The 12,536-nt window shown below is 45.3% G+C and overlaps 1 protein-coding gene across 2 annotated transcripts in view; it reads right to left on the reverse strand.

The window, feature by feature from the left end:
• Positions 1-1,433: 1,433 nt before the first annotated feature.
• Positions 1,434-12,536, reverse strand: part of arap3 (ArfGAP with RhoGAP domain, ankyrin repeat and PH domain 3) — a 46,058-nt gene continuing 34,955 nt past the window's right edge. For both annotated transcript variants that reach the window (XM_079670488.1, XM_079670487.1), the window contains 9 exons: positions 11,794-11,911; positions 11,398-11,517; positions 11,060-11,196; positions 10,906-10,988; positions 10,195-10,230; positions 9,266-9,329; positions 7,432-7,569; positions 7,244-7,282; positions 1,434-5,287 (listed from right to left, as the gene is read on the reverse strand). In XM_079670488.1, the coding sequence (XP_079526614.1) occupies positions 4,886-5,287; positions 7,244-7,282; positions 7,432-7,569; positions 9,266-9,329; positions 10,195-10,230; positions 10,906-10,988; positions 11,060-11,196; positions 11,398-11,517; positions 11,794-11,911 (1,137 nt within the window). In that variant the 3' untranslated portion in view covers positions 1,434-4,885. The remainder of the gene's footprint in view (positions 5,288-7,243; positions 7,283-7,431; positions 7,570-9,265; positions 9,330-10,194; positions 10,231-10,905; positions 10,989-11,059; positions 11,197-11,397; positions 11,518-11,793; positions 11,912-12,536) is intronic.

A 12,536-nucleotide genomic window follows, 5' to 3' on the forward strand; every position in this document is an offset into this window, starting at 1 on the left:
TGGCAGAAGCAAAAAAATCCAAAATATATAATGTTCACTCCGAGTGGGAGGAGGATTATTTTCTATCTGTTCCAATTCAAAGTCCATCTGTCTCATCTGCAGTGCGAGCGTGGCTTCATCGAAGAAGGGTCATTTAGGAGCGGCATTTCAAAACAGTGCACAAACGCTACGAGACGGAACTCCCTCCTGATTCTGCCCTACGCTCCCAAAAGGGGAGGGGCCTGAGAGGACAGCTAAATGCACAGCAGTCCATTTCCACCAGGCCCAACAACAAGAGCAAGGCTGCTGCCAGAGCATCTCATCGTGTCAGTCACGTTCTGGAGAAACACAGGAAGTCTTTCAAAGACGGAGAAGTTGTGAAAGAAGTATTCCTGGAGGCTGCCGGCGCGTTTTTGGGGGACAGTAAAAATAACAGATGCATTTCAACAGGTTGTTGATATAATAAAAACTCAAGTTAGATACCGTTATTAATCAGCTGTACGTTTTAGTTTGTTTGAACTCATTCATTGTAATTATTGTACAAAATGGTATAAGAATGCAAACATTAAGATCTGTTCTGTTTAAATTGATTATAGTCTATTATCATTCAGGTTTAGAAACTAGTGCTGCTTGCATCCTATTTTAAAGGCATTTCTTTTTATACTCTAATAAAATGCAACAAAAAAAGGGTTTGATTCTTTTAACTTTGTAGGCTGTGACCGTGCACTGCAACATATTTGATTTAATTTATTTTGGTCGAATTTATTTTTATTTATCATATTAATATATGTTTAGTATGGTTTTGGAAGTGCACTCCAACATATTTGTTGATCTTGTTTATTGGTAAAATATTATTTGTTTTAAAGTTCAATAAATGGTCAATGAATAATCGTCAAAATAATCGTGATATCAATTATTGACCCAAATAATCGTGATTATGATTTTTGCCATAATCGCACAGCCCTAGTAGTGATGCAGATGGCTTGGTAGATGGAGGTTCTTGTTTTGAAAGACCCTACGCCGGAGTCTCCCAAAAGCAGCTGATGCCTGCTTCATCCTGTTTTGGACCTCATTGTCGATGGTGTCGTCCTCAGAGAGAATGCTCCCCAGGTATCTGAAGGATGGTACAACAGACAGTTGTTCAGCAGCAGCAGTGAAGGTAGGTGGTGTAGATGGGATGTTGGCACTCCACTGGCAAACACACACACACACACACACACACACACACACACACACACACACACACACACACACACACACACACACACACACACACACACACACACACACACACACACACACACACACACACACACACACACACACACACACACACACACACACACACACACACACACACACACACACACACACACACAGCCAGTGATGAAACAGGAAAGTGTTTCATTACCATCCTTCATGAAGCTTTGCAGAACGATCAGGAGAGGAACGTCTTGGTTTACTTGTTTATTTATTTAGAGGACAGTGCACATTAATCCACATTGCTGTAAATGAGCGGACCACTATTTATTATCAAGGATTTTCGCGGACCACCTCATATGCAAACCGTAAAAATAAGTACATATATAAACTTAGTGTTAAAACGGCGATATTTTTTTATAGTTAATTATAGAAAATCAAAAGTAAATTGAAGCCTATCTGATACCTTTGTGACCGGTGTCTGTTTCTCAAAGAGGACGTCGGACGGTATTTTAATTAGGTCATCCCAAACAATGCCACAAGTGTGCACGAGAGCAGTGCACTCCCAAAACGGGCAGACAGGTCTACAGAAACTACCGCTATGCTTAGTCCTACTTTAGTTACTGTACTGCAAACAGCAGACGGTGCTGCGCTCAACACACACAGGCACATCAGTAACATAAACAATGTATAGGCCTAAGTTGAATAAAGGCTTGAGCAACAGTATTGCAACCAAGCAGACTGCTTCTCTCTCTCTCTCTCTCTCTCTCTATCTCCACTTTCAAAATGTATTTAAATCTAAAAAATGCCCAAAGTTGTCCTGAAATTCACTTATTAAATAAACAAAACGAAAAATATAGCCTACTCAGGGGCGGATCTAGAAAAATATTCATGGGGTGGCAAGAGGGTGGCAGGAGATTTTGAGGGGTGGCATCCCCTGGCAGAAGTATATGCTGACTTAATCGAAGTCATATCAATCAATGTTAACTTACAAAGCCAAAATATTGACATTTTAACTCAACATAGGTGACATTATTGTGTCACATCAGTAAAGCCTTAAATAGAAATATACAAGATGGCAGACATAGGCCTGATTGAATGCATTTTAACTGAACAATAACTGAATGAGTTTGTATCACTCTTGGACCAGGGCTACCAAATCTATGCAGACTGCTGCAATAAGTACATGAATTAACTGTCTCATCGATGTTTGTCTGAATTAATATGATAATATTAACAATCATATTATTCCTATCAGCTGTCAATCACTGTTATGATGCAGCGATTACCATCTGTTCAGCAAAACGCCTCACAAACTGATCCAGATCCAAAGCTTTAGTGCGTTTTGATTCAATGCTGACTACAGCCAAACTTGACAGTCTCTTCTCTGTCATTGAAGACTTCAAATACCTCGTTCCTTCCGTGTACAGTACTTGGGTCCGGATGCTTCTCGTTTTGCGCCGTCCAGTTCAAATGAAATCGCCGTCAATCATATTTCCACGCTCGCGCCAGGGCCGGGGGAGGGGTTACAAGGCTCGTGTCTTGTGGTGCATTCACTTGCACTCGGACATTAGAGATTTTCTCTCATAAATGTCCGATTAGCCCAAAGACCACACTACCCCAGTGCCTGATATCATTAGAAAGCTAGGAATCTCCTCTTTCCAACAGTGTATACAACTCAAACTGTGTCTTCGGGTCAATGCGACTGATTTCGATGGAGCAGGTCACATATGAGGTGATCCCCGAAAATCCTTGATAATAAAAAGTGGATTTTATTTAGCTTTTTTCCACGGACCACCGCTCCTTACAGTACATTATATATACATGTATATTTATATATTTATACTCAGAGGAAAATACAATATTTGGCCGTTAAAGAGGACACTGAGCTGTTTGCTCTAAAAGAAGGCAAAGACAATACAACGTGATAATGGCCACTTAGTGATCTCACAATGTTATTGGCATGTGTAACCATTAGCCAATCAGCAACCAAGGTAACCCCCCCCCCCTTATCACCTGAATCTCCTCCTAGAGCATCACTGTGTTTTTTTTTTTTAAACCAATCATCTCTCAGAGGGGCGTGGCCAGCAGCAGCTCATTAGCATTTAAAGTAACAGACAGAGGTTGCGTTCCGATAATCCAAAAATCCGCTCCTAAGTTCTAACCCTATCTCCTACTCCTTGACCTCTGAGTGAAAGGTTACGGGTTAAGGGATAGTGGATAGGAGAATTCAAAAGGACTTAGGAGAACAGAATGCCCTTTCATTATCCCACGTGTTTATGATGCGCCAGCGGACGTCATTGTGTGCGTCTGCTGCTGTGGGGAAACTATGGAAACTACAGTTTTCTATACAGAGGACTACAACATGGATGTTTAATAAGAACGAGGGACTCATCTAGAGACTCTGCACCGTGTTCTGATGCTGTTGCTTTATGCTTTATGAACAACAGAGAAATATATTCTTCATGACCAAAGCTGGAATTGAAATAAAAAAGGAAAGTGAAACTTCTGCTCGTCACCCTCTCCCTCCGGTCCACGTTAATACAAATGATCCCAATACGTATGATTGATGAAAAGATCTTAAAATCGTTCATATTTCTCTTTTGGATTATAATACTGATGATCGTTCAAAACAAAGCACTGTGGCAACTTACCACATACGTTTTAAAAAGCTTAATAAGCACCGTAACTTTCATGATATAACTTCTAGGTCATAATCGGTTGTTTCCGTGAACGGCCGACTGTTCCACTTATCATGGCTGCCACTGAGGGACTTCCGGGTCATTTCACTCCGTTAGGAAGGTTCCTAAGATAAATGGACTATTGGAACGCAACCAGAGAACCAGCACTTTGGAAACAGGGCTGAAACAGAGGGGATTATGGGTAATGCTGCAATGATGTGTTTGGTGTTTCAGCCAAGCAGAGACAGGCTCTGGATATATCTGAGACCTGTGATATATTGATGAGAAAGAGTGTAATAGTGTCCTTAAAGGGTCCTTTAGGGGTCCTTTAGAGTCCTTTAAGGGTCTTTGAGTGGGCTGCTGTGGCTTGAGGCTTCTTCACTCCTCTATTGAACAGCTCCTTCTGTTCTCTAGCGTTCAACAGAAGGCCGCTCTGTCAGGAAATGATCATCCAGATGTTTGTAATTCCCCCTCTGTCTACCATTCCCTGTAGTCCCGCTCTGATTGGCTGCCCCCCCTCCCCTTCTTCCCTATAGGACAGAGGGTCTGAGGACAGAGGGTCTAAGGACAGAGGGTCTAAGGACAGAGGGTCTGAGGACAGAGGGTCTGAGGACAGAGGGTCTAAGGACAGAGGGTCTAAGGACAGAGGGTGTCGTATCGTCATACTGATATTCTGTACAAACTGTGAAGTCCACTGAGACAAATGTAACATTTGTGATATTGGGCTATATAAATAAACATTGATTGATTGATTGACACAGGAGTCTGGTCTCTCTGATTGGCTGCCCCCCCTCCCCTTCTTCCCTATAGGAGTCTGGTCTCTTGTGTTATCCGGGGTCAGACGCCTGTAGCTTTGGTCCTCTGTGCTTCCAGCTGGAAACAGGTTCTGATAAAGCTTTAACTCTTCATTAAATAACACCTTTGGTTTAAACCTGGATATCTGTCCCTCTCTGTGCTGTCGCTCCACTTTCACGTCCGGTGTGACCCAACCGTAACACTCTGAGCTGTGATGGAAGCTCGTCCTCTCACACATCATACGGCCTCTCCTCTTCCTCTTCTTCCTCTTCTTCCCCCTCATCCTCTTTTTCTTCCTCCCTGGTCTTCTTGATGAAGGCGGAGGAAAGCTCCTTCAGCAGCAGCTCCTGAGACAGGGTGCAGCCTCCGCTCTGCAGGGGGTCCTCAGATTGGGGGTCCTCAGATTGGGGGTCCTCAGAGGGGGGGTCCTCAGAGGGAGGGTCCTCGGGAAGCAGTCTGAGCGGGGGGGGGTCGGGCATCTCCTGTGTCTCGGAGGTCCCCCCCGACAGGAAGCTGGTCTGAAGAGACTGGAGCACCTGCAGGCCGAAGTCCCCCACCTCCTCGTACAGAGGCTCGGGGAGCGGCGGGGACTCCAGACGCTCCTCAAACGCATCCTGCTGCACCTTCATGGGCTGCAGGGAAACAGGGACACACAGAGAAGGCATTCATACTGGGGATGGGATTATAGTCTATGGGGTCTTGGTTTGGACCGTTCTGGAGTGGTGCTGGAAGTTACTGAGGATCCTGAATCCATTTCTGACATCTCAGGATCATACATGTCAGTTCTAACCAGACAGAGGACAGATGTGTCCTCTCTGTGGACTGAGCAGTGCTGAGACCATTGGACACAGAGAGCACCAGATGGACATTATTACCTCTACTGGGGACACCTGGGGCCGTATTCACAAAGGATCTTAGGGCTAAAAGTAGCTCCTAACTGGCAAATTTAGGAGAAACTCCTAAACATAATGGGCGTGTCAGTCTTACATTTAGGACTCCTAATTTTATTCACTAAGAGCAATTCACAAAGTATTTTAGGCCTAAAAGTAGCACCTAAGTCTGGGAGAGCTTAAAAGTCCTCGAGAGGACTCCTAACTCAGTAAGACCTATTCACAAAGAATCTGAAAATGGCTGAGAGACGAAATGTTTTGGAGACAATGGAAGACTGTGAATTGATCAAGAGATATAGGCTAAATCGTGAGGGTATCAAACTTGTTGTGGAATTAGTGCGGGATGCAATAACATCCCCGACTAACAGGAATAACCCGATTAGTCCGGAAATAAAATGTTTGGCAACACTACGATATTTAGCAACAGGGAAAATGCAACTTTGCAAAGCCGACGATTTAGGAATATCGCAACCATCAGTCAGCCGTGCCATAAACCAAACCATAAACGCGCTCTCTAGACCACATATCATCCAACAGTTTATCCGGTTTCCTTTGGACTATCAACAACTACACAGGATCAAAGCCAACTTCATGGCAATGCAGGTATGCCCGGTGCGGTCGGTGCTATTGACGGGACGCACATACAAATAATTGCGCCATCAAAAGATGAGGACGTGTTCGTCAATAGAAAGAAAGTACATTCCATCAACACGCAGATTGTTTTCATTCATCATGATAGGGGGGCTTGAACGGCGGTATGGGCTGTTATTGAAAGTGTTTAAGTGCTGGAAATATGCTCATTGGATAATAGTTTGCAGGGTGCTTTTAATTGCCTCCTTGATTTAATGCAATTTACGTATTTTTATTGTTTGCTCTCTCTCTTTAACGTGCATATACAACGTCATTATCGTGGTCTGCACAAACTTGTCATCATGCGTTTATTCTGCTAACTGCACTGTCCATAACTATTTGATAGGAATACATTTCTAGCCTCGGCTATTTCCTTGTTTTAGTGGGCTCGTTTGTGGGATGTTGCGGATGAGTTTCACCGAGACCGCCTGCTCTGAACAACCAATCACCGTGCTGACCGCTTCTAAACTCATGCACGAGAATCGACGTCATCCATAGCAACGGCGCGTCACTCTTAGTTCACTCTTAGTGATTTATCCTTAGTATGAGTAGGTCTCAGCGGCTTTGTGAATAACTTTTAAGAAAAAACTCCTACGTAAAATGTTTTAGTGCGAGTTAGGAGCACTCCTAGCGGTAAGATAAAATGCTTTGTGAATACGGCCCCTGGTTTACAAAGAGAGAGGCAATCTGTCCAACCCAGAGGATCCAGAGTCCCTAAGTCTTCCACATCCAGCCCAAATGCATCAAAATCAGCCGAGAGATTTTATCATAAATATGAATACATATACAGTATATGTACAGTACGTGTACAGTATATATACTGTATATATACTGTATATATATACTGTATGTATACAGTATATATACTGTACATAGTATATATACTGTACATATACAGTACATATACTAATACAGTATATGTACTGTATATATACAGTATATATACTGTATATATACAGTATATGTACAGTATATATACAGTATATGTACAGTATAACAACATATACATCAATAATGCAGCATTTATTTTCCTCCACAGGAAATACTCCCTAAATGTAAAATACTCACAAAGTACATGGAGAGCGTCCGTCTGTCGTGTAGCTTCCTCTGCAGAAAGAAGAAGATATAAAAAGTGAATTATTCTAAATAACTCTTCTTATTATTTCACTGTCAAAAGATACATCGTTGTTTTTTAACTCTCCCTGTGAATTCTCACTGTGAAGTTTGGGAATATTAAAAATGGTGCAGGCTCTTACCAGCGTCTGATTGGCCGACAGCATGCTGCTGTTGCTCTCGTGTCCTCGGATCGGGACGAGCGGCATCGTGCCGAACTTCTGCCGCGAGATATCTGAGGAGGAGTGCCGCCTCAGCACCGTGGGCGCCGAGTCACCGCTCTGCAGAGTCACCAACACATGCTGAGTCAGCAGGAAGCTAGCATTCACATCAACTCAGTGACTCCCGCAGCTCTATACATAAACTGCACTTTAGATATATACTATGGCGGAGCATTAAGGGACATCATTCACAGTTGTAATGTTGCGGGTGGGGAACACGATATAGCGTTGCCCCACGGACCAGTTAGTGGACGGCACCTCAGTGTCCCGATTTCCTGTTGTTGACATTCCTGATTTACAGGAGCATGCAGCTAGTACGTTCTTGTGTGTGTGGTTGATTGGAAAATAAAGTGTGGAGTTCCATATTAAACTGCTGGAGTTTTGGGAGCATGCCGCTGCGGCCCTGTTGGCGCATCCGTCACCCACTGCCCCCATCTCCATGACCACCGATGCATCGGACTACGCCGTTGGTGCAGTGCATAAGCAGTGGGTTGAGGGCGCCTGGCCACCACTCGCCTTTTTCAGCCGCCAGCTGATGCCCCGGGAGCTCCTTGGACTCTGGCTGGCCGTATAGCACTTCCGTTTTTTGCTGGAAGGCCAGGAATTGACAGCGTTCGTGGACCACAAGCCGCTCACGTTTGCCATGTCCAAGGAGGCGGAGCCTTGGTCTCCTCACCAGCAATGCCAGCTTTCCTACATCTCGGAGTTGACCACGGACATCCAGCACGTGGCTGGCAAGTCCAACCTGGTCGCAGACTGCCTCTCCAGGGTCATCATCGGGGCCGTCCAGTTGGGAATCGACTATACCCACATGGCAGCGGACCAGGTCACGGACCTCAGCGCCCAGGCCCTGAAGGGGGCTGACGTGGGACTGCGTCTGGAGGATGTGGATTCGGCGACGCGGGCGTTACTCTCCTGTGTGACGCTGTCCAGTCGTTCCCGCCAGCTGGATGCGCTTCATGTTCGAGGCGGTGCACAACCTGGCGCACCCCTTTCATGCTTTCACCTACCTCCTAACTATGGTGGACATACATTAAAGAGACAGGCTTTCCTGCAGGACGACGCTAAGGCCATTGCTCCGATCCCCAGTGCTCAGCACGGCACTCCGGTGTCCCGGGTTCCCGTGGGGCTTCGCTCAGCGGAGCACATGTTCATCTGGCACGACGCTCACAGAGGCCCCCTGCAGCCCCCTTACGACGGGCCTTTCAGAGTCTTGGAACACGGGGGCAAGCACTTGGTGGTGGACCTGGGTGGCAGGGCCGAGCACGTCTCGGTGGACCGGGTGAAGGCTGCTCATCTGGACTTGGACCAGCCGGTGGTGCTGGCTCGACCTCCGCGATGGGGCCGCGCCCCAGCCTCGACCCCTATCAGCGACCTGGGGCGAGCAGTTCCGGTCCCACCGCTCCCATCGATCGCCCCTGCAGGGGTCGCCTCTGAGGCTCCTGCTCTCCGGAGTCGCGGTGTCGGCCTGTCGTTCCTCCCCGCCGCACGGATTTTGTGTATGGGTGAATTATGGGGGGGCTTGTGTGGCGGAGTATTACGGGACATAATTCATGAAACACGATATAGTGTTGCTCCATGGACCGGTTAGTAGGTTGCACCTTGGTGTTCCGGTTTCCTGTTGTTGTCATTCCAGCTTCGAAGCAGCATGCAGCGTTCTTGTGTGTGGTTAAATGGAAAATAAATGGTTCCATAAACACACCGCCTCCGACTCCCATACATCTGCTCTACAATACTATATATACTATATACTGACCTGAGCTTTGAGGAAGCTGCTGATCCAGTCCCAGAGTTCAGCCTCGCAGGTACAACACAGGAACCTGAGAGAGAAAACGTTATTGATTTATTACGCGAGTTGGGACGGTGGGTAGGTAGGTAGGTAGGTAGGTAGGTAGGTAGGTAGGTAGGTAGGTAGGTAGGTAGGTAGGTAGGTAGGTAGGTAGGTAGGTAGGTAGGTAGGTAGGTAGGTAGGTAGGTAGGTAGGTAGGTAGGTAGGTAGGTTTTATTGTCATATGTCATCCTGCAGTTTTCGAGTGTTTGAACAGGAAGTGGGAAAAGGGCCGGGGCTACATCAGGTGAATTGGTGAGAATCTGAGGATACAATACGTATAGATCATATATTTTCAGATTCTGTAACGATGGTAATATATTGTCATTTCTTAACTCTAAGTGTCTGGTATGAAGAACAGACCATCCTCTGCATACAGTGCTTCCCTTCTCCTGAGATCAGGGGGACCTATCTCATAGATATAGTGTTTGTGATGGAATTGATCAAATACAGAATTTTGCAATACTCTCGTGTATTAATACTTCCTACGACCCGGTGTATACACTGCGCAAGGCTGAATTTAAATTAAACCGAGATCGCTTCAAACCTGTCATGTGATCAGATGTTTCCCACTAGGCATCAATCATTTGAATACAATAGTAGAGCCGATGCAGTACTCTATTAGTATTTCTACACTGTAATATTAGTAGTTTTATTGAAGCTGTTTATCTGTCCTCAGAATCTAAACTAAGCACGTGTTATGCTCCGAACATGTGCAACTAATTCTGTAATTTAAATCAGGGCTGAAGACTTGTACCTGCCTTTCCATTTGAAGCGCCTGTCTCTTTAATGTATTTGCATGTCTTTCATCATGTCTTTCTTTAATTCTCCATCACAACGAGAAGATTCATACTTACAGCTGGTGTTTGTCCGACATCACGGTGAACCCCCACCTGCAGAAGATGGATCAGAACAAGATGAAGCCATGCTAGTATGATTGGTGTGCTGTCAGTATAACTCCTGGGCTCTTTAAAGTCCATAAGTCATTATTTGAGGCCCTGTTCTTCTTCTGTGGTGCTCCCTCTCTGTAGTGTAAGTGCATGGAAACTCTCTGCAAAGACTCAAATCCCTGTGGTCCCTCCATTGGATTCCTTTGTGACATCACTATGGAACACTCACGCTCCTATTGGCTAGCGCTCCAACTCATTGCACGTACAACAAAAAGCATAACACATTATACCAATAACGTGAAAAAAGAAATGTTTTCGCCCCAGCTCTAACTTTTGTTATTATGTTATTCTTTTGTTGTGTCGTAACAAAAGAATAACATCTGAAGAAATGGATTAGATGTTTGAAAGAAGATTTAAGATGAAACACAAGTAATGGGCAAATCCAAACTCTTTGCTGTGTCTTTGTTGAACTAAGATAGTTTAATTGGAGATGAATACCTATTCCCTGTGTGTGTGTGTGTGTGTGTGTGTGTGTGTGTGTGTGTGTGTGTGTGTGTGTGTGTGTGTGTGTGTGTGTGTGTGTGTGTGTGTGTGTGTGTGTGTGTGTGTGTGTGTGTGTGTGTGTGTGTGTGTGTGTGTGTGTGTGTGTGTGTGTGTGTGTGTGTGTGTGTGTTCTACCTGCTCGGAGCCTTCAGTTTCCTGCGGATGCCGATGTAGATCTTCATGTTCTTCAGAGACCATTCCTTCTCTGGTTTGATGCTCTGAACAAAAACACACAGTCACGAGACAGTGCACACACGCACGCACGCACACACACACACACACTAAGTACCTTCTTGTCTTTGAGCAGCAGCAGTTTGTTCTCCCTGATCTGGAACGTTCTCTCCTGGAACTTGTTCCCCTGCAGGAGCTTCGGAGGTTCCTCACGACACCTCAGCAGACCCACCTTCATGATGTCGCTGTGATAGGCTGAGAGACAGGAAGTAATGCTGAGGGGTGGGTGTGTGTGTGTGTGTGTGTGTGTGTGTGTGTGTGTGTGTGTGTGTGTGTGTGTGTGTGTGTGTGTGTGTGTGTGTGTGTGTGTGTGTGTGTGTGTGTGTGTGTGTGTGTGTGTGTGTGTGTGTGTGTGTGTGTGTGTGTGCGTGTGTGCGTGCGTGTGTGTGTACCTACAGGTGAGGAGGTCTGTTTTAGGAACTTTCTTCACCACCAGGTGTGCTGAGCTCGGGTCGGCCATCTTGCACCACTGCAAAGCTTCTTCCAGAACTTTCTGTCTGGGGAGCAGAGGCCGTTCTGCAACACAACACGTGTCAGGTAAATGTCCCACGCACCCTGAACTCATCATTCACCCTGACACAACCACAACACGTGTCAGGTAAATGTCCCACGCACCCTGAACTCATCATTCACCCTGACACAACCACAACACCTGTCAGGTAAATGTCCCACGCACCCTGAACTCACCATAGATAATGAATGACCGGCTCGTACATTGTTATTATTATTCTCATTATGATTATTGTCATCATATGAGCACATTCTCATTATGACATGATGACAGCTCCTCACCCAGCTGTCCATCCTCCAGCACCTCGAAGGTCATCCAGACGTCTCTCTCTGCAGGGGGGACGTTCCTCATGAACAGCACCTGATTGGTCAGCTCCTCGGCGCTCATGCTGGGGGAAACCTGCAGATCAGCAGGTCAGCAGGTCATCACCAAGTCTTAACAATGGCCCTTTCTCATTTCTCTAACTCCCCTCCTCGACGAGACTTAGTCCCGCCCACAGGAGATGCGAGCGGAGGACCCGAAAAAATCTGACTTTTTTTTTAACAAAATCTCAAAAACTTTTTCTAAAAATTATGACTTCTTCCTCAAAACGTTGACTTTTTTTTAATCAATATCTCAAAATTATGACTTTTCTCAAATCTCAAAAAAATGTGGACTTTTTCAAAAATATCTCAAAATTATGACTTTTTCTCAAAATTATGACTTTTTCTCAAAATGTTAAATATCCCTGGTCCCCGGCTTGAGCTTGAATCTCAGGATCCATGTATCTGTGATCCTCTCCAGAATGGAAGGAGTCATCACATACAGAGCATCAACTAGTTCCTGAACAGTGTCCTTCACATGCTGATATCCAAGAGAGGGAGTTACACAGTCACAAGATGGAGGAATAGAAAGCAGTATTCAATGTTTACTTCAGATTAGCTCCACGTCAGAAATGATCATGCTTGTCATATGTCTCTCTCCATAGAGGCTGAATCATCATGTTAATCACATAGCTATCATATGCCTCAAACAGTCCGGATGC

This window comes from Notothenia rossii (assembly GCF_949606895.1).
Source record: "Notothenia rossii genome assembly, chromosome: 3".
NCBI lineage: Eukaryota > Metazoa > Chordata > Actinopteri > Perciformes > Nototheniidae > Notothenia > Notothenia rossii.